This window comes from Kogia breviceps, chromosome 16, assembly GCF_026419965.1.
Source record: "Kogia breviceps isolate mKogBre1 chromosome 16, mKogBre1 haplotype 1, whole genome shotgun sequence".
Classification (NCBI taxonomy): domain Eukaryota; kingdom Metazoa; phylum Chordata; class Mammalia; order Artiodactyla; family Physeteridae; genus Kogia; species Kogia breviceps.
This window is the reverse complement of record NC_081325.1, coordinates 5,807,193-5,832,716: the sequence shown is the minus strand read 5'-3', so window position 1 is coordinate 5,832,716 and position 25,524 is coordinate 5,807,193. Positions and strand designations below refer to the sequence as shown.

Genomic DNA, 25,524 nt, shown 5'->3' with positions numbered 1-25,524 from the left:
GAGCCGGGCGCGCGAGCCGAGCGCGCAGCTCACCTGCCGCCGCCGCTCACCTGGCGCGGAGCGCGCCCCCGCCCTCCCGGCCGAGCACCGAGCGCGGCAGCCGCCCCTCGCCCCGCGGGCCCGGCGCCGACAGGCCACACGGGTCGCCCGCGCGCCTCGGGAGCAGCGGAGGAGCCCCCCGGCCTGGGCGCGCCAAGGTGACCCTCGCGATGCCTCCGTCCCCGCGGGCAGCCTGTCCCGGCGCCCCGTGAGTCCCCTCGCGTCCGCCGGGCCCCCGCCGCCAGCGCAGCGGCCGTGGTGCATGGACGCCTGTCTGTCTGTCTGTGTCCACACCTCTATCGCGCGCGCCCGCTCGCCTTTCGTGGCCCTGCAGCGACTGCCCCGTGCGCACGAGGGAGGCCGGACCCCTCTTTGTTCTGGCCGGGGTGTGAGTGTGCACGCGCGCCAGGCGGCTGGCGGGTGGGAGTTTTGAACGTTCCACCGAGGAGGGCGGGCCCGGCTCGCGACCTGTCGCCGTGGCGCGGTCCCCCAGCGGCAGCCCCGGTGCCAGGCTCCTTTTGCAGCACGCGAGACGGATTTTCACGTGTGTCCCCAGCGCTCTAGCAAACCGGCCGCCGCGGTCCCGCGTGTGCCTGCCCCGCTCACGCTCGTGTGTGCAAATCCCATCCTGTGTTTCCCCCGGCGGCAAAGGGCATTTTTTCTGTTGTGGTGGTGGAGACTTTGGCTTTTGTTTTATTCCCTCTCGGTTCGTAATTCAGGAAGCTTGCGGCACTTGGGGGTAGCGTCTGAGTAGGGGCCGGCTTTCTGTTCGTGTGGGTTTTGGCGTGATGTTGGATCGTCACCCTGCTGTATCTCAACATTAAACAGCCTGTCTTTTCGTTGAAGAGGACGGGGGTTAAAATGAATGAAGACCTGAAGGTCAATGTAAGCGGGCTGCCTCGGGATTATTTAGATGCCGGAGCTGCGGGGAACGTCTCGGCTGCTGTCTCTTCCCAGGTTCCTGGCGTGGAGCCGGAGCCAGAGCTGGTTGTCAACCCGTGGGACATTGTCTTGTGTACCTCGGGAACCCTTATCTCCTGCGAAAATGCCATCGTGGTCCTTATCATCTTCCATAACCCCGGCCTGCGGGCACCCATGTTCCTGCTGATAGGCAGCCTGGCGCTTGCAGACCTGCTGGCGGGCATTGGACTCATCGTCCATTTCCTTTTCGCCTGCCTGCTGCAGTCAGAAGCCACCAAGCTGGTCACCGTCGGGCTGATTGTCGCCTCTTTCTCTGCCTCTGTCTGCAGCCTGCTGGCTATCACTGTTGACCGCTACCTCTCCCTGTATTACGCTCTGACCTACCACTCGGAGAGGACGGTCACGTTTACCTATGTCATGCTTATCACGCTCTGGGGGACGTCCGTCTGCCTGGGACTGCTGCCCGTCCTGGGCTGGAACTGCCTCCAAGACGAGTCCACCTGCAGCGTGGTCAGACCCCTCACCAAGAACAACGCCGCCATCCTCTCCATCTCCTTCTTCTTTATGTTTGCACTCATGCTTCAGCTCTACATCCAGATCTGTAAGATCGTGATGAGGCACGCCCACCAGATAGCCCTGCAGCACCACTTCCTGGCCACCTCGCACTACGTGACCACCCGGAAGGGGGTCTCGACCCTGGCCATCATCCTGGGGACCTTTGCTGCCTGCTGGATGCCTTTCACCCTCTACTCCCTGATAGCTGATTACACCTACCCCTCCATCTACACCTATGCCACCCTCCTGCCCGCCACCTACAACTCCATCATCAATCCCGTCATATATGCTTTCAGAAACCAGGAGATCCAGAAAGGCCTCTGCCTCATCTGCTGCGGCTGCATCCCGTCCAGCCTCTCGCAGAGAGCGCCGTCCCCCAGCGACGTGTAGCAGCACTCCACTTCGGAGCCTGCGTTACCAAGCACCCCCACGGCCTGGCCAGGCCGTTGCGATGCTCTCCTTAAATTCTTTCTGTTGGATTCTCTCTTGAGCCACAGGAGCACTTTGAAGCGTTTATTTAGATAAGTTAAGTGATTGAAGTAAAAATAACGTTACACGTGTTTTCACCCTTTAAAAACAACTGAGCTCTTTGCTCAATACAATTTCGTTTTGTTTGGGGTGGTTTGTTTTTTCTTAAGTATTTTATTTGGAGGCAGGGCTTTTGTTTTATATTGTTTGGAGGCTTGGTGGGGGGTGGGGTGGGAAAGGAAAGGGGGGGGGTATGCCATGGCCGTGAAATTATAAAAAGTAAATTGGTCCCAGAGTATTTACCTGGACTTTAAACTAAAACTGAGTTATTGAGGAGAGTGGAGACATTATTTTTTCCAGACCTTTTTTATTTTTTAACATCAAGGTAGATTTTCAGTGCTGCATGTATCTAACAATACAATCACTCTGAAGCCAATGGAAATAGTTTACATGATCTGTTTGGAAGGGACATGATTTTATTAACATGAACTCAAGTAATAAGTTACCAACACGGAAACCATGAACCCATTCTTTCTTTACTTTCAGCAGTTACTGTTCACAAAAATTATTTTGGTACTTCTGTGACGGTTGTTATTCTTTCTGCATGGCTGCCTGTGTCAGCTAGACCACTAGTTTCAAATGTTGCCATGTAAATCCAGAATCAAAGGAGTCACTTTTCAATATGGTTTTTCCATGTGTCCTTCTAAAATGAAATATGAAATTTGTTGTGGTTTACATATGCATTAGGTACACCACAGTAGTTTTTTAAGCCACAGTCTGTGTTCAGGAAACAGAAGAAAAAAATTAATAACATTATTCAAAGTGGATTAACATTCCAAAAAAATAATTAATGTAAAGCTATATCACAAAATATGAAAAGCATCACTTTTCTCATTCCTCTATATCTAAGAATGTATTAATAGTTATTCTTGTTTGAGACAGATAGTATTACATATTGTAGATCAGGTATTTCTGGTTCATACTATACTGTCTGTGGTGTCAGTGCATTTGAAACGAGTGGTCTCCTCCTTTACTGATTAAGTTGTGAGTAAATAACATACTTATCTGACTGTGATGTATATCAGCTACGTGATGTACGTTTACAAGCACAATGACCACGTGGCTGGTCATGAAAAGTGAAATTTGAACCCCTTTTCTTTCTTTTCACCAGAAAGCAGCTTAAATACAATAAAAACTATATTGCCTGTTTTCAGAGAGCAGGGAAATGACACAGAATTAATTTTAAACATACTGTATAATAATTGTGTCTGATTGTCACTTCTGTTAGCACAGACAGATGTTTTGGACACAGATACCCTCCCTGCACTTATAGCTGTGTCTATACAACCAGTGGGAGAATTTCTGGACAGCCCATCAACTTGACCCATTCAGATGTTGGAAGACCAGTATTTCAGCGTCCTTGGGGAAACACCTGTAATCAGTTAAGCTCGTTGGTCTGTCTCAGACGTTATGCCCACAGTGGTCTGAGGTCCATTCTGGCAGCCTGCATGCTGAAGCCATCTCGCCAGAGCACCTCCTAGTGCAGCACAAGTGTGACTCGATCCTACCCTTGAATCCGTGGCCCCTCTCTTACGTCACTTACGGTAGGGGAGAAGGGTTGAAACATGTTAGACGTGGGAAAGGATTTTCAGTCCACAGAACTGGATGACCAATCTCAGCCTTTAAAAAGTTCTTCAACGTGTAATGGAGTTGGTAGGTTGGCTATGATGAGTCTGTTTTTAATCACTTGAAGGTTAATAGCGTCTCCGCGGGAGAAATGACTAAGGTCAGTTGGCTTTGACGAGAGCTGGGAAATATCCATAATGAGGTTTGAAAGCAATAAATGTGTTTTTGTAGAAATGGTGGTTGCCATTTGCATATCTCTCTAATAGTAATTATAATGACCATAATAAGTACTGTCTTTCACCACGGGTTGTGTGCCGGGCCCCATGCTGGGCGCTTTACCTGCTCTGTTGCTGTATTCACAAAAACACACATTTATAGTTAAGAAAACCGAGGCTCAGAGAGGCTAGAAATTCATCCGAGGCCACAGAGCTTCAAGGGTGAAGCCAGGATGTGAATCCAGGGTTTCCAGAGTCTATGCCTGTCTCCTTCCCTGCACTGGACTAACTTTGATGCCTTCCTGGATATGAGGGAAATGATATGTGATATGTTAATGTCACTAAGGTTCTAGTCCTACAATTAGGACATAAAGCTTCCTGTTTAAAATTCCGTGGGGGACTTCCCTGGTGGTTCAGTGGTTAAGACTGCGTGCTTCCAGCGCAGGGGCACAGGTTCGATCCCTGATCAGGGAACTAAGATCCGACATGCCACGTGGTGCAGACAAAAAGTAAAAAAATAAAGTAAAATAAAAGGACACGCTATTAGACAACAGTAAATGTTTTAAAAAAATAAGATCACGTGGGTTGTGACTATCAACGTGGTCCTACCTACAGGAACGAGGCCTGTTTTTATTATATTTAGTTCTCTTCTTCCCTAAGCATTTCCCCCGTCTGGCGGCCAAGAGGTGAGGGCACCCTTATAATGTAGAGATTTTCCCTTCACGTACTATTTTAAACTTCCTGTTATATGCTTACACCAGTCTATAATGGTCTTATAAATATTAGCTAAATGGCTGCTTTTGCCTCCTGTTTTTCAAACATCTGATTTCAGCTAAGATTTTTTCAATCAACTGTAACGTGTTCTTACTGTTTACTTTCAATTGTGAAGATTTCTGGATGTTTATGTGATTTCCTCAAAGCTTCTTTGTTTCTGTGGGGTTAAGGATTAAGAAACGTGCACATGTCCTGATATACATGTGTACGTCTCTGTATGTGTGCGTGTATACATCTACATATGCATATATACGTTCAAGAATGTGAACTCTGCAACAGGACTAAAAACATCAAGAAAACAATCATATCTCCAACAGTCCTAAGGTTAGCAGGTAATCTTTTACGCCATTTGATTAAAACTTTCAGCTACCAAGGTATGTGTATTATTTCCAGTAGAAAGAGTTATCCTTGTAACAATGACAGCTCAGTTACTTTACCAGAATCCTTCGTCGAGGCTGATTATCCAGGCAGTGGCTATCCTGGGTTTTGTGTCCTTTTATCCCTGTAACTCTGTCTCTTGGTCTCAGTCACGTTTGTTTCTTGGCGGTAAAGGGGGCTGTCTTCCCTCTTGGTACCCCGAGGCAGAGGGGGTGATGTGGAGAGCACCTCGTTTCCCAGAAGCCTAAATGGAACCGTCACGTTCAGTGGGAAAATTCCCCCACGGGCTCTGCGGGCAGGAGCGCTCTTGGAGTCCTCCAGAATTTAAAGCAGGATTTAAACACGTTTAAAAGAGAAAATGAGAAATAAATAAAAGTATTTTGGAGACGTCGTAAACTTTTTGTTTTTAGAGACCTGCTTACTCCATTATTAAAATAACGATTGACTTTATTTCAGGACAGTACATACATCATGTGAAATTAGGACGACTTACCATTTCAAATTTAAAATACAGATTAAATAAGTGACTGCGATGGTGTTGTAGTAAACGACGTTTATGTTTCCCCTTTGATTATAGACCTGGTGTAATGAAGGAACAGACTGCTGCCGCCTTGTCCCCTTTAAAAAATGGAACACTTATTGGATGGTGTTGATATCTGGTTGGAATCTTAAAATCTGGTTGGAACTTTTAGAATCATCAAACATAGTTTATATACATCAAGGAAGTAAAAACATGGTTGGAATTAGCAGACGGATCTACTGGCCTCTGGCAAACAATGCAGGAAAAATTACTGGTAATTTTGACTAGGGATCCTCAAAATTGAAATATTTAAAAGGCATACAGACCATTGACTAGGGATCCTCAAAATTGAAATATTTAAAAGGCATACAGACCATTGACTAGGGATCCTCAAAATTGAAATATTTAAAAGGCATACAGACCATCTGAGATTCTTATGAAAATGCAGATTCTGCTTCAGGAGGTCTGGGCACTGCTGAAGTTCTAGCAAGTTTCCAGGCGATGCTGATGGTGATGCTGACGGCGTGTAGCCAGTACGTTGAGTCACAAGGCTAACTGTCACGCCTTTAGCATTCTTTTAAAAAGTATATATATAAACCTCTGATAAGGATATATAATTTTTAAAATATATAATTATAATTATATCAATACATACTTGATTTATATAAATATAATTATATACAATATACATTTAAATTAAATGTGATATATTAAATATATATTATATATATATATTTAAAGTGTTTATTCTTGTCAGAAGTTAAGAGGTAACTAGTCTGTGTTTAATGGATATGAACTCTGAACCTTTCCTAGAATTTCTCAGGATCTAGTAAAGACTTTTTCCTTGTTAGCGTTCTCCCTTTTTGAAATTCGGATTAACATTACCTTAGGGTAATTCTTTCAGAACTTAATATAACAATGCAATGCGTTTATATATATATATACACACACACACACGAGTATACATAGTAACAAAGGTTTTCACCTCCATATTTTCAAGAAGGATAGTTTCCCCTATGACACGTGTGGTTTGTGTTTGGGGGCTGTGTGTGCTTGCATGATTTCATCTTGAAATAACTGAGATGAAAACTTTTGTTCTCTGTGTCCCAAAATTCAACTGAACTGATCCTAAAGCAACCCTTTTCTAGCCAGGCAAATCAGAGAAATTTTAAATATCTCACCTTGATTTTTGACATTTATCTGTAATCTTCTGTCATTTTCAGCATTAAAAATGCTATTAATGTTAACAGTTATGATGGTCATTACATCCACTGGGCTTCTTTTCAGCCCAAGGACGAAAGAGTATTTTTTTTTTTCCAATAGAAGTGTGTTAAAGGTCATAGTTAAAGTGGATTTTAATAGATAATTAAATATCTCCACAGTATAAAATATTTACAGAAGAAATCTAAGAATTTTTTAATCATAAAAATTCAAATAATAGCATCCAAGCACCAGGGAACAAATTTTCAACTGAAAATAAGTATGGAGCAGAAATGAAAACACTTCCTAGGGCACAGATTTCCCTGGTAATTGACTAGTTGAACAGACAATTACAAGTAGTGTATTTTAAAAGGAAAAAAGAACATCTTAATGGCATTCTCTGAAAGGTAACAGAAGTCTAGGTTACTGAGCTAAATTTACTAGGGGAAAATTGGTTCCATCCAACTCTATCCTTACTCCTTCCAGGATCCTTTTGAAATAGGAGCAAATTCATTCTTGGATGCTATAGAATCTGACAATCGGAAGAAAATTTACAGAGTGGAATCTTCTATATTGAATCTAAATCATCCAAGTCAAGGTATCTTTGGAAGCTACAGTCCCACACTTACGGTCAACGCTTTGCAGCATTTTAATATCCCTAATCACAGTGTTCCTTATGACACTCTAATTCTGCTTACCTTGGCGCAGCCCTGGAGATGCAGAGAAGGCCCCAGTCACAGTCAGCATTTATACCTTGAAAATATCCATGAAACAGTATTCTCTTCTTCTTCAAACAACGGTATCCCAATGACTTAAATCACTTTTCCGGATTGATTTCATTTTACATCCTTTTGATCCTTTTTTCCATGTCATCTACCATTTCTCTGCAGCCTCTTCGACGCTAGCAATCAAAACTGGGCTCCCGTGGCCCACTAAACGTGGAACTCCTTGAGGCAGAACGACTGGTAACCCTGTGCGTCTGCTGGCCGGGTGGCCCTGGGCCTTCAAGCAGGGGCATCTCCTGGGAACATGTCCAAATGCAGAGTCTCAGGCCTCAGCCCAGACCCACTGACTCAGAAGCTTGGGAATGTGAGGCCCTGCAGTCTGACTTCTCACAAGCCCCGCAGAGGATTCTGAGGCACACTTGAGTTTGAGAACCATGCCATGCAGCTCTGACCAAGTCCTGACATCGTTCTGACATAACTAGGGGCATTAAGATCTCATCAGGACTAGGACGCCGCTGGCTTTTCTGCTGCCTGTGCCCTGACAGATGATTCTGGTTTCTGGTGTGCTGCCTTGCACTAATTACTACGGCACTTGCCGCTGTTTTCGGGGTGATTTTCTAATTCGTCAAGGTCAACTGAACTTCTGCCCCTTCCAGCAGGGCCGTGCCCCTGTCATGCACCACGTGTGTCGTGCCGGATGACAGTTTAATGGATGTAGAGACAATTCAGTGAGAGGGGAAAAGTGCAGCCTGACCTCCTGCTTGGCATCACAGAGACTAGCCTGGTGCTTTTCCTGTACATGACCTATCTGTGAACCTTCCAGACTATTCCACAGGCAAGGCAGCGGTCCAGCCATGCATCACCTGTCTATCCATACCCACCACCTCCGGCCGTGGGATTCGCTACGCACACCCACACGGGCATGTACACGGCACACCCTCGCCCCTCCTCTCTCACTGTACGTACCTCCGCCTTCCTTCTCCGTTGCCCAGGTCTGAAGTCGTCGGTGGGGACGCCCAGAGGATGAGGGCCTCGAAGGTGGCTGGCTGTGTGTGAGACCCTCAGGCTAGTTCGGTGGTGCCAGGACGAGAACACGGACGTGATTACCCAGTGAGCGCGGTTCCTACCATATAGGCTGGCGGTCACCTCACCCCCCCGCCCCCGCCCCCAGTACACACACTAACCTCATCATCCCGTCGCTCACAGTCCAGAAAGGTCAGGAAAGAAGAGCAGTCGTCAGATACTGAGCGGGACTCCTGTGGGTTCTAGGGACCCGCCTGCAGGCTGGAGCCAAGCTGCATATGGTGCCTCAGCAGAGCAGGACGTCATTTTCACGGGCGCGCGTACCCTTCCACATCACTGCATTGATTTGGGTGACTTTCCTTTAGGAACGTGTGAAGCTATGAGAACATAACCTATTTTAAAGATGCAAAAACTGATGATTATTAAAGACGCTCTCTCTCCGTCAGTTCAAGATCCAGTTCAAGCACCTCCTGCAATAAAGGACACAGAGGTGCTTTTCCCCCTGAGGATGCTTTGGGACAAAGGCGGCTGCCCTCCCAGCCCAGTGACCAAATACTTCACAGATGTGGATGCACTGGAGAATTTGGCTTGTCTTCAAGTGAAAAGCTAGGTATTTTTGAAACATCTGAATCCAGAGTTTATGACTGAAGTTAAGTGAAAACACTGGTCTCGCAGCCCCCAGCGCTACCCCAGGGACCTCGCTCCCTCCTTAATGTTTCCACCCCGTGGGAAGGTTGTCCTGGGACAGGGGCTTCCTCTCAGCCCTCCCACCCCCAACAAACTAACCTTGTAAACAGGCTCCGCCCAGGGCGAGCAGCGGAGCCGGCCCTGGTTCAGGCTGTTCTCATTCAAAAGCCATCGCTCTGCGTTTAGGTCATTGTTGTAGTTCTGGGACAGGTGACAGATCCTGAGAGGTCTTTTCACTTTTGAAAAGCGAAGCTCATTTCACTCTACCCCGCCCTGCTGTTGGTGTGAAGATGGTTTCTTCCGTCTCTCAGACTTGGTTTCCCCTCTGGTTACCGGCCAGCTCTTACTGACTTCCTCCAGGAAGCCCCCCTGGGTTGAAGAGGTTTGGGAAAGAAAACCTATTGGCCTCAGTGTGCCTGCCTCTACCTGCAGGCCTACCAGAGTGACCATAGCTGCCATTTCTATTGGAATAAAAATAGGTTTATGATTGTAAGAGGGAAGATGTCAATCAATGGCTGCGTAGTCTTCATGAATAAAATGATTGGGAACACGGGCTCTGGACACAGACCACCTGGGTTCACATCATTTCCAATTGCTGGGTTTGGGGTGCATTACATAACCTCTCTGAACCTCCGTGTCCTGGTTTTATGAAACGAGCATGACCCAGGAACCCACCACACAGCCCGGTGATATGGGACACAGGAAGGGTTTAGCATGTAGCGCTTTGCACAGACCTACTTGAATGTTATTTTGCATCAGTATTATTATTAGTGCTGCTGCTAATGGGTGTATTGACTTACTCATTCTTTTTTTTGGCTGCGTTGGGTCTTCGCAGGCTGGCTTTCTCTAGTTGTGGCGAGTGGGGCTGCTCTTCGCTGCGGTGCGCGGGCTTCTCATTGCGGTGGCTTCTCTTGTTGAGGAGCACAGGCTCTAGGCGTGCAGGCTCAGTAGTTGTGGCACACGGGCTTAGTTGCTCCGCGGTGCGTGGGATCTTACCGGACCAGGGCTCAAACCCGCGTCCCCCGCATCGGCACGCGGACTCTTCAACCACTGCGCCACCAGGGAAGCCCCGACTTACTCATTCTTCACACCCTTGAAGGTAGCATTTGAAAACTAGCCTTCAAAGGGGGGATGCTTACTCACCACAGGCTGAGAGCCAGTCCTACAAGCCTCCTCCTCCTCCTGTGGACCCTGATGCTCTGCACGTCCTGGAGCTCAACACACTTCTGGGCCCAAATCATCCAACGATTCATTGGCTTAATAAGTGACGCTGCATTTCAGAAGTCATTGCATTTTCAACACAGGCGCTATGATGTTTGCATGCCCCAAACATCAGTACAAAACTTAACAGACGCACTAGTCAATGCCATTCTTTGTCACAGCAGGGCTGGCAAGCTCAGAAGAGGGTTTTGCAAATTTGAAATTACAGGAATATAGGTAACTTGAAGAAACTCTCAAAATATGCTAACCAGCAAAACCAGAAATTTTTTAAAAAGCAGGACAGCTGCTTTCTTAGTTCTCCTGAGGGAGAAAAGCACAGTTTGTCTATTTTCCAGTCTGCCAAGTTTACAGGCTTTCTAAGAAGATGGTCTATATATTTGATAAAAGATTTCACTGAAAATGATGGATTTGGCAGTTCATTTTCAGGATAGCAGTCAACTGACTCATAGAACTTGAGACCCAAGGATAATAATCCTTACATCAAGCAACATCTAGTAAGAGTATATTCAGCGGAGTGAGTGTGTGTGTGTGCGTGTGTGTAACCTATGTAGTCTCATTTTAGGTTTTGAAACAGTTTGAGAAACTGTTGAGGATATATAAAATCAAGCTTGATTTTTCTGCAAAAGGTATGAAATAAAATGGGAATAGGACAAAACTGAAGCATTCGAGAACACATACTCAGTTTTTCCAAATGTGTTTTTATATACTTTTAAAAGCATACAATTCCAGAATTAGTGACTTCTTCTTAATGTCAGTGTTTAATGTCAGTGTTACATATTTTGGGTTGTATAATTTTGTTTGGTAAATATTTAGAACTATCAAATCTAAACAGTTACTATTAAAAGCTGTATCAGTGGTTACTGAAGAGAAGTAAAATAACCATCAGCCCCATTTCTGTTTATTCCTATGTATGTCTGTCTACTTTGATCGCCTAGGAGAACTCCGGAGCGGGGCTGTCTGATGGAACTTTCTGTGGCAATGGGAAAGTTCTGTGTGTGCTATTCCGTACAGTAACTGCCAGCCTTGTGTGACTACTGAGCATTTGAAATGTGGCTAGTGAGACTGAGGCACTGAATTTTTAATTTTGTTTCATTTCAGTCGATTTAAGTGAAATTTTAGAAGCCATGTGGCTCTTAGCTACTTACTGCACAGCACATATCTAGACATACACTACCTCTCTCGTGGAGACAACTACAAGAGAGACTGGTTCCTTTGGGTTTGTTTGATTTAGGATTCAGCCAAGGCAGGGAACGCCCAGGATCCCGGGACGGATGTAGAGAAGGGTCACCCAGAGAGCTTCCTAGAGCGATGGGTCTCGGGGGCGTGGAGTCGGCTTTACTGAGAACCGTTCTCCACGGGGCAGTCCTGGGGGTTGATAGCGACTCACGGGGCCGTGAAGGATGCACACACGCCCCAAGCCAGCCCCCCGCTTCCCAGCCACACGATCTGCTAGCCGTGGGGTGGGGGGCAGCGCAGAGCCCTCCCCGTGGCTCCGCCTCCCTCCTTCCCGAGTGTGGACGCTGAGGTCTGGGGGTCACCTCCGAGCCTCCAGCTTTCCCGGCTGCCGCACCGTCTCGGGCCTGGTGTCCTGTGCTAAGGTGGCCGCTTTGTGCCTGCCGCTGGGGACGCGTGTCCGAGTGCTGGGCTCTCGCTTTCTGCCCGTGCCCCCTCGGGTGAGGCGTTTCACTTCTGTGAGCCCAGACGTCCTCCTCTGTGAGATGCTGCTCTTGGGATCACGGAGATGCAGCCGCGTCCCTGACGGACTCCCGGGGGGGCTGTTTTTATTATTGCGAACGAGAACCCTCCTGCGCGTCAGCATAAGCAAGCGTCCCCTAACCTAAGAAACGCCAGCTACTATTTCCCAAGCAGCTAAAGCAAGCCTAGAGAGGTGAAGGGGCAGGGTCCGCAATCACAGGAGCCGGAGCGGGTTGGTCCACCCCCCGCCCCCCGCCCCCAGCGCGGGGCTCTTCGTCTGAGGCGGGTCTGCAGTGACGGAGCGGAGGGAACCCAGCAGATTCCAGTGAGACTCCGCTCACTCGAAAGAAGTCGAAGTCCTGGTTCATCCCTGACACTTCAGAAAATTCAGAGGAGCGCAAAGGAGGACACGTACGTCTGTCATTCTCCTGCCCACTGACAGCCACTTGGAGTAGAGGTGTATTTCCCTCCATCATCCATGAATGCGTCCCTGAAACCTCAGCTCACACTGTCACAAGTGATGATCGCGAACGCTTACAGGGCCGGCACGGCGCGAGGCGCCTCACCTGCGTTCCGTCTTAGACCGTGACTTGTTACCATGCTGTTTCGTCACTTCACGTACGGTGGACACATTTCCACAGGCGTGGCCTGGTCTCTGACCACATACATACTCTTTAGTGACTCTACAGAATTATATCAGATGCAAATACTGTTGTTATTTAACCAGTCCTCTTTGTATTGATTATCTAGCCAATTTCCAATTTTATTACTGGAAACACACTTGAAGGAATAGCCCCCGAACGCACATTTGCCCACATCTATGAGTTTTCTCTAAAAATCCTAGAAGTGGGGGAGTTCCCTCGAGGTCCAGTGGTTAGGATTTCACAGCTTTCACTGCTGTGGCCCGGGGTTCAATCCCTGGTCAGGGAACTAAGATCCCACAAGATGTGGAGTGTGGCAAAAATATAAACAAACTCTACATAACTTAGTATTGTTTGTCTTTCATTTGTATAAAAAATAATATGATGCTATTTGCAGCCCTTAAAAAACAAATTAATTAATTGAAAAAATCCTAGAAGAGGAATTACTGAATCAAATTTCCAAACTGCCCCCCAGGTAACAATGCACATTCCTACCATCAATTCATGCAGACGTCCTCAGTAGATTCGATTTTATCCTAGGTATGTTTGCACACAGGATGAAGGCAGGATGATTCTGCTGAGTGAGTGACGGCCTGGTAGGTCGTACCTCAGTGGTACAGTGGGCTCCATCTCAACCCAGAAGCACAAAGAGCAGAGATGTGAGCCTCCAGGCAAAGGGGGAAGGAGGGCTGAGGACGACCTCCCCCCTCCCCTCGGCACCGGTTGCATTTCTGTTAGTCGATGTGCCCATTTGGGGACCCCATATTTGGAAATGGTTACAGATAAATCGGAAGAAATTCAGTTTAAAAAGTGATTAAAGGGTCAGGAAATAGAGTCAATGAGGAAAGATGAAAAGAATTGGATTATCTGTCCTGGAGGAAAGGAGGCCAATTAGTGACCTAATTACTACCTTAAAGTTATAAAGAACTTGAAAGAGTGTTTTCTTCAGTATGACTGGAGTATTGAATAAGAAGGATAGATCATAACTACAACTGGAGTTTTTCCAGTTGGATACAATGAAAAGGCTTTCAATGAAGTATCTCATTTAATCCTGATGACAACCTTTTTATGTGGGTCTGTCTCTGCAGGTATCATACGTATCATCTCTAGTTTACATCAAGGCACTTGAAGAAATTACTTAACTCGCTAAAGGCCCCATAGCTGCTATTCCAATCTCCACTGGATGCCCAAGCCCCTAGCACTGCGCCCGGAAAAGAGTTTGTCAGTAAACACGTATTTGTTGACTGTTGACTCGAGGACTTGAGCCCAGATCCGCTAGACTCCAAAGCCCGTGTTCTTAACCCCCGGGATACACTGTCCCCAGTGCACAAACATGTGATGCTCTTTAAAGCATCGGTGTAGCCCACACGTCAGCTGTTCCCTTGCAAACATAACCTCAGTCGTGGTCTTGTCATAAGCGATGATCTAAGCATTTGGTTTCCACAGCAGCCGGGGGGTCAAAGGAAGAATCCAGGACGTAGAGCATCGCCCCACCCCCACGTCCCCCTGGGGCACACCTCTTCTCCAAACCGAGTCTCAGCCCTCCCCGTCCCAACAAAGGAGGCTTCCCATGGCCCTCTCCCCCGTGCGGCAGTCAGCACAGGCAGCCTGCCCTCACCCTGTCTTGGCAGCTCTCAGCTCTGCCACCGTGGCGGCTTCTGGCCCACGGGCCAGTGTACGGAGCCTTCTACCCTCTGAACGCAGGTCTCACCCGGGGGACAGAGCCTCACAGCAGCTGCTGAGAAAGTGATCTCATTTAATAACACATACTACCTGGTATGAAGGTTTAAGGACATTTCCCTCGCAGGACCCCACACAAACCTCCTCTGGCCTCTCACGGCTGCTGGGACCCCCGCTCCACCTCTGCCCCCGCCCACCTCTTAACCACCAGCCCAGCACCGGCCAGTTGGTCCCCCGGACCCCCAGCCTCTGAAGATGAGCGGGTTCATCAAAGCAGCAGACGAGGCCGCCTGCCTGGAGCTAGGAGATCCGTCCAAGCTCAGGAGGCACCTCCTTGGCTAGAAATGGCCAGCGAGGTGCAGCGAGTTTCAGAAGAGCACGAAGCACGGGCGGGCAAGCAGACGGCACAGCACAGCTCGCCTCTGCGGCGGCGCGGACGGCAGTTCTGTTCGCTGAGGCCTCCTCTCCGCCTGAAGTTCAGTCGGAGGTGGGGGCTAGAACGTGCACACCTGGAAGCGTACGGGGGCGATTCTGCGCACGGTGTGTCCCTCCTAAAGCTTCGGAGCCCAGCCGCCCTAGCACACGCCGCTAGTGGAGATTTCCCTTGGGAGGGCACGCGTTCAGGTAGCTTCCTGCCACCAAATCACACGGGACCCGGGCACACAGGGTCCCATGTTCTCAGTTCACACTCGTTACTGGTTTTTCTTTCTTTAATTCCTCTGGCAAAACCTGGGCCGAGGTTGCCTGGGCCGAGGAGTAGTGTTTTCTGTGGTTTCTAGGGAGCACCGTAGGAGACTGTGTCTTGAGGTGAAAAAGAAATGAAGCCACGGTGGCTGGTACTCCTGGCAGGGCGCGCTCCTGAGCCCGGCCACCCGCTCAGAGGCTGTGACTCCTCCTGCATCAACTTCACGCAAGGAAACACGCCGGGTGCAAGTGAGGATGACAGCCGCCCTGGAGAGAAGCTTGACTCTGTTTTAAATGGGTCGGACAGAGTAAATAATTCAAGCCGTAGCTCTTTCTCGTCGGTAAGAGTTTGCCGAGGACGCACGATGGCCTGTTAACACCGTGACTGAGGACGTCGGAGGAGCCTCCGCTATCTGCAGGGACGGAATCCACGCTTCAGTGGAAACAAGCCCGTTTCACAGGACAAAATTTGGGCAGGGGCAGGGCTCCCGTGGGATCAGAGCCAGAGGCGGAAAAGCTGAACGCAGCTTTGGGAAAGGGCCGGGCTCATCTTGGTGATGGTCTACTCCCGTGCTGTCTCAGACCCCACGTCCAAGAGGATGGGAGCGGATGCTTTGGGGCTGAGGCCCTGTCGGTGAGACCGCGTGCACGTGAGAGGTGGCTTATCCTGACAGCCCCCCAAACCTCTTTGGGACAGGATCGGAGGTCTGGAGAGGAAGGGGGAGGGGAAAAGGGAGCATGAGCCGTGTGGGCCGGGGTGAGGGCTGCAGGGCCCAGGGCCGCCGGCCACGTGGGGTGAGTCTGTGGGTTTGTGCATTGGATCTGCTTTAACGTTCTTCAGAACAAGCAAGTAAACGTGAAATTGTCCGGGTCGGCGCACGGTGGAGGCTTTGTACTTGCGCTTTGCTTCCCGAGATGTGGTGAGTTCGTGGACCCAGAGGAAGGCAGCTGTGTCACACTGACGGCTCCCGCCCGGAGCGCGGACGGGGTCTCTGTTGCCAGATCCAACGGACATCTCCCAGTCCGTGCGCTGCTTCAACTTGCCGCTGCTTTTGGCGGCCTGGCCACGGCTCTGAAGGTTCCTCCGGGTGTTGTGTGTGGACCCGTCGAGGTGCCTGCCCGGCAGGTCTTACTCATCGTGTTAACTGTGGCTCCTGTTATGTGCCCCGCACTCCCCTTGGGACGGGGACGGACGGGGACGTGACTAAGGGAAGCGCCGCGCGCGGGGTCCGGAGCTGCCCTCACCCGCCGGCACCGCGCGCGGGGTCGCGGTGAAGCCCTTCCCACACGCTCCTCCCCTGGCGATGGATGATTGCAAGGGTACCAGCCGAGCCCCTGCTGGGCGCCGGGGGTAGACTGGCGGGACCAAGACAGCCTGGAGCCCGCCGTCACCGGCACGGGCAGGAGACCCGTGCCCCACCGGCAGCGTAATGTGCTTGGGGCCTCGACCCCCCCCGCCCCTGGCTCTCCCCCATTGAAGCCCCAGTTACACTCGATTGTCCCTAACTGGTGACCAGTCTGTCTTCCCCGAGGACTGGGGGCAGGACGTCCTGAGCCACCAGCCTGTCCCATGGGGGGTGGGCTGTGCCGAGGAGCCAGGCTCACGGCGCAGCCGCTGCCGGCTCACGGCTGAGTGCCCCCCTCCCCCAGGCTCCCACCCGGTGACCGGTCGGTGGAGGAGAGGTGGGATTAAGGCCCAGCCCCTGCCCCAGCTCAGGGTGCTGAACGGTCCTCGCTCCAGCCCCCCCACTGCCCGGGGCCCCCCCTGTAACATCCCCCACACTAACCTTTCTCTCAAAGTCGGCTTCCTAGCGAACCAGACCTAACCAGTAGGCGTTCAGGAAACCCTTTTACTCTTAAATTGATGTACAGTTGACTTACAGTGTTGTATTAATTTCTGCTGCACAGCGAAGTGATTCAGTTATATAGAGAGATATAGATTTTCAGTCCTATAGATACTCTTCTTTTACATTCGTTCCCATCATGGTTTATCACAGGATATTGAATAGAGTTCCCTGCGCTCTACGGTAGGACCTTGTTGTTTATCCACCACTTTTGAATAAAGAAGACCAATTTCACCACTCAGCCAGCCCACCTGTCTGTTCTGTGGGTAGATCCACACACACGCGGGATGAACGAGCCAACGATAGTTACCGCAGCAATAACATTTGCAATAACAAAAAATGGCAGGGTGGAAACCAACTCATATCCACTAATAAATCAGGGACAAATCCATGAAGTTCTTTCCTTACAGTGCAACGCGACGCACTCATTAAAGTTCAAAAAGCTCTTACGTGACTGAGACACGGAATAATCAGAAGCATATCGTGTTATGTGGAGATGAATGAAGAGCAACAGGTGCCGGCCATTTATTCCGCGCCTGCCCGGCCTCTATCACGTGTGTCTGGGCAGAGAGTCCAAGGCAGGCAGGAGAGTGGGAGGTCGCAGTGGACCCCAGGGAAGCTTTCAGGTGGGCCCTGACCAGAGGCTGCCGGCGTGGAGAGGCTGGAAGCAGGCCAGCCAGGAGCAGGGCGTCCTGTGTCATTGGTTAGGGGGACGTGGCTGGCTTTCTCTCACGGGTCCTAAGTGGGAAGCAGGGTCAAAAATTGGGGACGTCTTATTTTTTGTGTCAGCAGAATCTTCTCTAGAGAAGAGCTGCTTTTGTGTGAGCCAGTGATGGCCAGGGTAGAAGCCCGTGGACGCCCAGATTAACAAGCTCTGCATAATGAAGGGGGGGCGGGGAGACTCAAAGGTAGAGTGGAGACCCCAGGACTGGCCACCGAAGAACAACTTTGAGAGAAAACAAAAATATGGAATATGGGAATTTAACTAAGCTGGTTGCTGTGAAGTGTGGGAGGTCACATCCTCTCGTCCATTTCCCTGGGAATTCTTAAGGAAGATCCGCACTGCTCAGCCGCGCTTTGTACGCGGGCTTGCGTGGGGGAGGGCCTGCAGCGCAGTCAGGGTTGCTATGGGAACAACCTGGGGGCCACCGTGGGAGATCAGACACATAAAGTGACGCCACGACCCGTTCTTCGCAGGTAACGCTGTCTTAAAGCAAGCCCTGCCTTTGTGGAATTTTGTGTCCGCTAAGTTACTGTATTTTCCTTAGTCATCCTTTGGCTTTCAGGTAACGTTATCATTTCAATAAAACAGTGTCTGTGGACAAGAAAAAGTCTATAGGGGTAATTAGGATTAGAACATAAAGGAATTTATAATCAGCCAGAGGCCATGTGCAGGGATCATCTCTTCCAGAAAGTTCTTAAGGCGCCAGGCTTTTAAGATAAGCAGTGGCACAAAATGTCCAAAACGCTGAATAGCCTGGGATTGTCACCATCACTCTGAGTTTCTGTGAAGCCGCGATCTTGCTTCATCTTACTGGTACCTTGCGTGGGCCTCTCCTTGAGGACATGAGCTGGGTCTCCTGAGGTCCTCCACACATTTTAGTATGAAAATAAAAATTACTTAGGATGCTGGGATAAGATTTCTCCTCCAATATGAGTTTTCTCCTTCCCTTAGTATTATACCCCAATTTTGGCGGGGGTACATGCCTGCCCAGGAGAAAAACTACACTTAACCTTCCTTGCATCTGGGATGGCCCATGGGATAGAAGCAGGATTGGTGTCCACAACTACCTAGAAATGTCCTTAAAAGGAAGAAACACACCTTTGCCTCCCTTCTTTCTTCTAGCTAGCTGGAACGCATATGCGATGGCTGGAGCTACAGCAGTTATCTTAGCCTTGACATGAAATCTGTTATGCTGAGAATCAAGGCAGAAGGATCTGGGTCCCCGACATGCGTCATCCCATTCCAGTCCATACCACTTATACGGATTAAATAGATTCCTTTGATTATTGACAAACTGCCCTCCGTTGATGGGGGAGGTGCTCAGGTGCAAGGAGATGTACAAAATCAGATATTTTGATATGAACTTGCATGTGACAGGGGCTCAATATATTATTGTTTTATGTGAATTGGGGGAAAGATGAAAGTTCCATAGAATGAGCATTTGGGAAAGAGTGAATATCCCTGACTCCTATAGAGATGAAAATAAAATGCAGGGCTGTAGGGAGGCAGACCAACTGCAGCCAAGACTGAATGCTGTATTTAGGGGAAAATAAAGCATAGTCTAAAATAGTCGCCTCCATCAGCAGGTTGCTGGCAACGCAGGCCACCACCCACCCACCCCTCCTTGACGGACACCTCACAATAGCCCCAAGCACGCCGTCCATTGTTCAGGAGTAACCTGTGCCCGTAGAGCTGTTCTCGGGCAGACTCGTTACCACCGTTAGAACGTTACTACCACGGTGAACACACCCAGTAAGGACAGGGATCAGAGGCTAATTGCAGGAGCTGAGGGCAGCTCTGCAGGGTGCCACCTGGCCCTCCTCCGCCCTCCTGCTGTGGTCCTCCACCACGAGGAGCCGGGTGGGACCGCCCAGGCACAAACGTGACACTCACTGTGTCAGGCTCCTGTGGAGCCTGCAGGGACTGCTTTGAGGGTTTGTCTTTTGCAGAACAGGGAAAAGTCACCGCCCCGCACACGCCCTCCGGAGAAGCACGTCACCGCCCCGCACACGCCCTCCGGAGAAGCACGTCACCGCCCCGCACACGCCCTCCGGAGAAACACGTCACCGCCCCGCACACGCCCTCCGGAGAAGCACGTCACCGCCCCCGCACACGCCCTCCGGAGAAACACGTCACCGCCCCGCACACGCCCTCCGGAGAAGCACGTCACCGCCCCCGCACACGCCCTCCGGAGAAGCACGTCACCGCCCCGCACACGCCCTCCGGAGAAACACGTCACCGCCCCGCACACGCCCTCCGGAGAAACACGTCACCGCCCCGCACACGCCCTCCGGAGAAGCACGTCACCGCCCCGCACACGCTCTCTGGAGAAGCACGTCACCGCCCCCGCACACGTCCTCCGGAGAAGCATGTCACCGCCCCCGCACACGTCCTCCGGAGAAGCATGTCACCGCCCCGCACACGCTCTCTGGAGAAGCACGTCACCGCCCCCGCACACGTCCTCCGGAGAAGCATGTCACCGCCCCCGCACACGTCCTCCGGAGAAGCATGTCACCGCCCCGCACACGCCCTCCGGAGTAGCACGTCACCGCCCCGCACACGCCCTCTGGAGAAGCACGTCACCGCCCCCGCACACGCCCTCCGGAGTAGCACGTCACCGCCCCGCACACGCCCTCTGGAGAAGCACGTCACCGCCCCGCACACGCCCTCCGGAGAAGCACGTCACCGCCCCGCACACACCCTCCGGAGAAGCACTCTGCAGTGTATTCTCTCTGCCAGCCAGCTTTGCGTGGGACCAATAGCCAGTTCCTGGAACCGTCAGAAGACACTGCAAGAGGCCCGCGCAGGCGCTGCAAGCTGTCAGAGCACAGTCTGGAGGCACACAGGCCCTGAAATAGCTGAAGGGGCCTAACGCCAGCATGTGTCTCCCGGGCAGGCCTCCCAGAGTGGAGCTGGCTCATTAGAGGCAGTTCGCCTGGCTGGGTAAACTGATGTGGATATTGATGTGGGAGGGGCATGAGGAGAGCTCATGCTCTCGGAGCCCCCTTTCCACCCAGGGAGGAGAGGACGCTCCTGCCCCCAAGGCTCGCGGGGACTCTGTCACAGGTGACCACATCCCTCCCGCGGGCTGAATTTGCTACCAGGACTGATCTCCCTAAAGCACATCGGTCTGGCAGCGTGGCAACAGACGAGTGACACAGGTAGCGTGTCAAGGTCTCAGGCTTAACAAAAGCTGCAGGACTCATGCTGCGGTTCCAGGGCTTGGTCCATTTCACCCACATTTTCAAAAGTATTGGCATAATTGCTTATTATCTTTTTAATGATGGTGGGATCTTTAGCATAAATCCCCTGTATAATTCCCGACATTGATTTTTTTTTTTTACTTTTTTCTTTAACAAGGGGTTATGATTTTTATTAGTCTTCTTAAAGAATCAATCTTTGGGGGGCGGAGAGAAGATGGCGGAAGAGTGAGACGCGGAGATCACCTTCCTCCCCACAAATACCTCAGAAACACATCTACACGCGGAACAGCTCCTACAGAACACCCACCGCACGCTGGCAGAGGACCTCAGACCTCCCAAAAGGCAAGAAACACCCCACGTACCCGGGTAGGACAAAAGAACAAAGAAAACACAGAGACAAAAGAATAGGGACGGGCCCTGCACCCGTGGGAGGGAGCCGTGAAGGAGGAAAGGTGTCCACACACTAGAAGCCCCTTCGCGGGCGGAGAGTGCGGGTGGCGGAGGGGAAGCTCCGGAGCCGCGGAGGAGAGCGCAGCCACAGGCTGCGGAGGGCACAACGGAGAGATTCCGCAGAGGATCGGGGCCGACCGGCACTCACCAGCCCGAGAGGCTTGTCTGCTCACCCGCCAGGGCGGGCGGGGCCGGGAGCTGAGCCTCAGGCGGATCTCAGGGAAAGGTCTGGAGGTGGCAGAGTGAAAACAGCCTGAAGGGGTTAGTGCGCCACGGCTGGCCGGGAGGGAGTCCGGGAAAAAGTCTGGAGCTGCCGAAGAGGCAAGAGGCCACTGTTTCGGGTGCGAAAGGAGAGGGGATTGAGCGCGCCGCCTGAACGAGCTCCAGAGACGGGCGCGAGCCGCGGCTGTCAGCGCGGACCCCAGAGACGGGCATGAGACACTAAGGCTGCTGCTGCCGCCACCAAGAGGCCTGTGTGCGACCACAGATCACTCTCCACACCGGCCCTCCCGGGAGCCTGTGCGGCCCCCACTGCCGGGGTCCCGGGATCCAGGGACAGCTTCCCCGGGAGAACGCGCGGCGCACCTTGGGCCTGTGCAGCGTCACATCGGCCTCTGACGTCGCGGACTCGCCCCGCCCCCGTGCCCCCCCCCCCCCGCCTGTGCCAGAGACCACGAATCAGCTGCTCCTTTAACCACGTCCTGTCTGAGCGAAGGTCAGACGCCCTCAGACGACCTACACGCAGAGGCGGGGCCAAATCCAAAGCTGAACCCCAAGAGATGTGTGAACAAAGAAGAGAAAGGGAAATCTCTCCCAGCAGCCTCAAAAGCAGCGGATTAAAGCTCCACAATCAGCTTGAAGTGCCCTGCATCTGTGGAAAACCTGAATAGACAGCAAATCATCCCAAGTTGAGGAGGTGGACTTTGGGAGCAAGATATATTATTATTTTCCCCTTTTTCTCTTTTTGTGAGTGTGTAAGTGTATGCTTCTGTGTGTGATTTTGTCTGTATAGCTTTGCTTTCACCATTTGTCCTAGGGTTCTGACCGACCCGTTTTCTTTTTTAAATAAAATTTTTCTTAATAATTATTTTTTAATAACTTTATTTTATCCTACCTCTTAATCTTCTTTCTTCCCTCCTTTCTTCCTTCCTTCCTCTCTTCCTCCCTTCCTTCTTCCCTTTCTTCCTCTCTTCCTTCATTTCTTCCTTCCTTCCTTTCTTGCTTCCTTCATTCCTTCCTTCCTTCCTTCCTTTCCTTTCTATTTTTTCTCCCTTTTATTCTGAGCCGTGTGGATTAAAGGCTCTTGGTGCCCCAGCCAGATGTCAGGGCTGTGTCTCTGAGGTGGGAGAACCAACTTTAGGACACTGATCCACAAGAGACCTCCCAGCTCCACGTAATATCAAACGGCAAAAATCTCCCAGAGATCTCTATCTCAACACCAAGACCCAGACTCACTCAACGACCAGCAACCTACAGTGCTGGACACCCTATGCCCAACAAATAGCGAGACAGGACTACAACCCCATCCATTAGCAGAGAGGCTGCCTAAAATCATAATAAGGCTACCGAGATCCCAAAACACGCCACGGACCTGCCCACCAGAAAGACAAGACCCAGCCTCGTCCACCAGAACAGAGGCACTAGTCCCCTCCACCAGGAAGCCTACACAACCCACTGAACCAAACTTGGCCACTGGGGACAGACACCAAAAACAAGGGGAACTACGAACCTGCAGCTTGCAAAAAGGAGACCCCCAAACACAGTAAGTTAAGCAAAATGAGAAGACAAAGAAATATGCAGCAGATGAAAGGCAAGGTAAAAACCCACCAGACCTAACAAATGAAGAGGAAATATGCAGTCTACCTGAAAAAGAATTCAGAATAATGATAGTAAAGATGATCCAAAATCTTGGAAACAGAATAGACAAAATGCAAGAAACATTTAACAAGGACCTAGAAGAAGTAAAGAAGAAGAAAGCAACGATGAGCAACACAATAATAATAATTTTTAATAAATGAAATTAAAAATACTCTAGATGGGATCAATAGCAGAATAACTAAGGCAAAAGAACGGATAAGTGACCTGGAAGATAAAATAGTGGAAATAACTACTGCAGAGCAGAATAAAGAAAAAAGAATGAAAAGAACTGAGGACAGTCTCAGAGAGCTCTGGGACATTAAACACACCAACATTTGAATTATAGGGGTCCCAGAAGAAGAAGAGAAAAAGAAAGGGACTGAGAAAATATTTGAAGAGATTATAGTTGAAAACTTCCCTAATATGGCAAAGGAAATAGTCAATCAAGTCCAGGAAGCACAGAGAATCCCATACAGGATAAATCTAAGGAGAAACACACCAAGACACATATTAATCAAACTATCAAAAATTAAATACAAAGAAAACAAAAGCAGCAAGGGAAAAACAACAAATAACACAAAAGGGAATCCCCATAAGGTTAATAGCTGATCTTTCAGCAGAAACTCTGCAAGCCAGAAGGGAGTGGCAGGACATATTTAAAGTGATGAAGGACGAAAACCTACAACCAAGATTACTCTACCCAGCAAGGATCTCATTCAGATTTGATGGAGAAATTAAAACCTTTACAGACAAGCAAAAGCTGGGAGAGTTCAGCACCATCTAACCAGCTCTACAACATGCTAAAGGAACTTCTCTAGGCAAGAAACACAAGAGAAGGAAAAGACCTACAAGAACAAACCCCCCAAAATTAAGTAAATGGTAATAGGAACATACATATTGATAATTAACTTAAATGTAAATGGATTAAATGCTCCCACCAAAAGACACAGACTGGCTGAATGGATACAAAAACAAGACCCATTGTCTACAAGAGACCCATTTCAGACCTAGGGACACATACAGACTGAAAGTGAGGGGATGGAAAAAGATATTCCATGCAAATGGAAATCAGAAGAAAGCTGGAGTAGCAATTCTCATATCAGACAAAATAGACTTTAAAACAAAAACTATTACAAGAGACAAACAAGGACACTACATAATGATCAAGGAATCAATCCAAGAAGAAGATACAACAATTGTAAATATTTATGCACCCAACATAGGAGCACCTCAATACATAAGGCAAATACTAACACCCATAAAAGGGGAAATCGACAGTAACACAATCATAGTAGGGGACTTTAACACCCCACTTTCACCAATGGACAGATCATCCAAAATGAAAATAAATAAGGAAACACAAGCTTTATATGTTACATTACAGAAGATGGACTTAATTGATATTTATAGGACATTGCATCCCAAAACAACAGAATACACATTTTTCTCAAGTGCTCATGGAACATTCTCCAGGATAGATCATATCTTGGGTCACAAATCTAGCCTTGGTAAATTTAAGAAAATTGAAATCGTATCAAGTATCTTTTCTGACCACAACGCTATGAGACTAGATATCAATTACAGGAAAAGATCTGTAAAAAAATACAAACACATGGAGGCTAAACAATACACTACTTAATAACGAAGTGATCACTGAAGAAATCAAAGAGGAAATCAAAAAATACTTAGAAACAAATGACAATGGAGACACAACGACCCAAAACCTATGGGATGCAGCAAAAGCAGTTCTAAGAGGGAAGTTTATAGCAATACAATCTTACCTTAAGAAACAGGAAACATCTCGAATAAACAACCTAACTTTGCACCTAAAGCAATTAGACAAAGAAGAACAAAAAAAACCCCAAATTTAGCAGAAGGAAAGACATCATAAAGATCAGATCAGAAATGAATGAACAAGAAATGAAGGAAACGATAGCAAAGATCAATAAAACTAAAATCTGGTTCTTTGAGAAGATAAACAAAATTGATAAACCATTAGCCAGACTTATGAAGAAAAAAAGGGAGAAGACTCAAATCAATGGAATAAGAAATGAAAAAGGAGATGTAACAACGGACACTGCAGAAATACAAAAGATTATTAGAGATTACTACAAGCAACTATGCCAATAAAATGGAGAACGTGGAAGAAATGGACAAATTCTTAGAAATGCACAACCTGCCGAGACTGAACCAGGAAGAAGTAGAAAATATGAACAGACCAATCACAAGCACTGAAATTGAAACTGTGATTAAAAATCTTCCAACAAACAAAAGCCCAGGACCAGATGGCTTCACAGGCGAATTCTATCAAACATTTAGAGAAAAGGTAACACCTATCCTTCTCAAACTCTTCCAAAAGATAGCAGAGGGAGGAACACTCCCAAACTCATTCTA

The 25,524-nt window shown here is 49.2% G+C and overlaps 1 protein-coding gene and 1 long non-coding RNA gene across 6 annotated transcripts; one reads left to right on the top strand and one right to left on the bottom strand.

The window, feature by feature from the left end:
* Positions 1–21: 21 nt before the first annotated feature.
* Positions 22–3,843, top strand: GPR12 (G protein-coupled receptor 12). Of its 2 annotated transcripts, none has more exons than XM_067016327.1 (2): positions 22–197; positions 886–3,843. In XM_067016327.1, exon 2 carries the CDS (start codon positions 901–903, stop codon positions 1,903–1,905), a length of 1,005 nt encoding a protein of 334 aa, XP_066872428.1. In that variant the 5' UTR covers positions 22–197; positions 886–900; the 3' UTR covers positions 1,906–3,843. The 2 variants fall into 2 exon arrangements, with proteins under 2 accessions (XP_066872428.1, XP_066872427.1); XM_067016326.1 differs by having other exon boundaries at positions 106–247.
* On the bottom strand, positions 2,346–13,485 carry LOC136792773 (uncharacterized). 4 transcript variants are annotated; one of them, XR_010837152.1, is made up of 7 exons: positions 9,932–10,016; positions 9,231–9,500; positions 8,606–8,836; positions 8,388–8,487; positions 7,395–7,717; positions 5,470–5,594; positions 2,346–5,291 (listed from the first exon to the last, which is right to left on the bottom strand). It is a non-coding gene; the product is annotated as an uncharacterized lncRNA (long non-coding RNA). The 4 variants fall into 4 exon arrangements; XR_010837150.1 differs by having other exon boundaries at positions 9,231–13,485; XR_010837151.1 differs by lacking the exon at positions 9,231–9,500 and having other exon boundaries at positions 9,932–9,996.
* Positions 13,486–25,524: the final 12,039 nt, after the last annotated feature.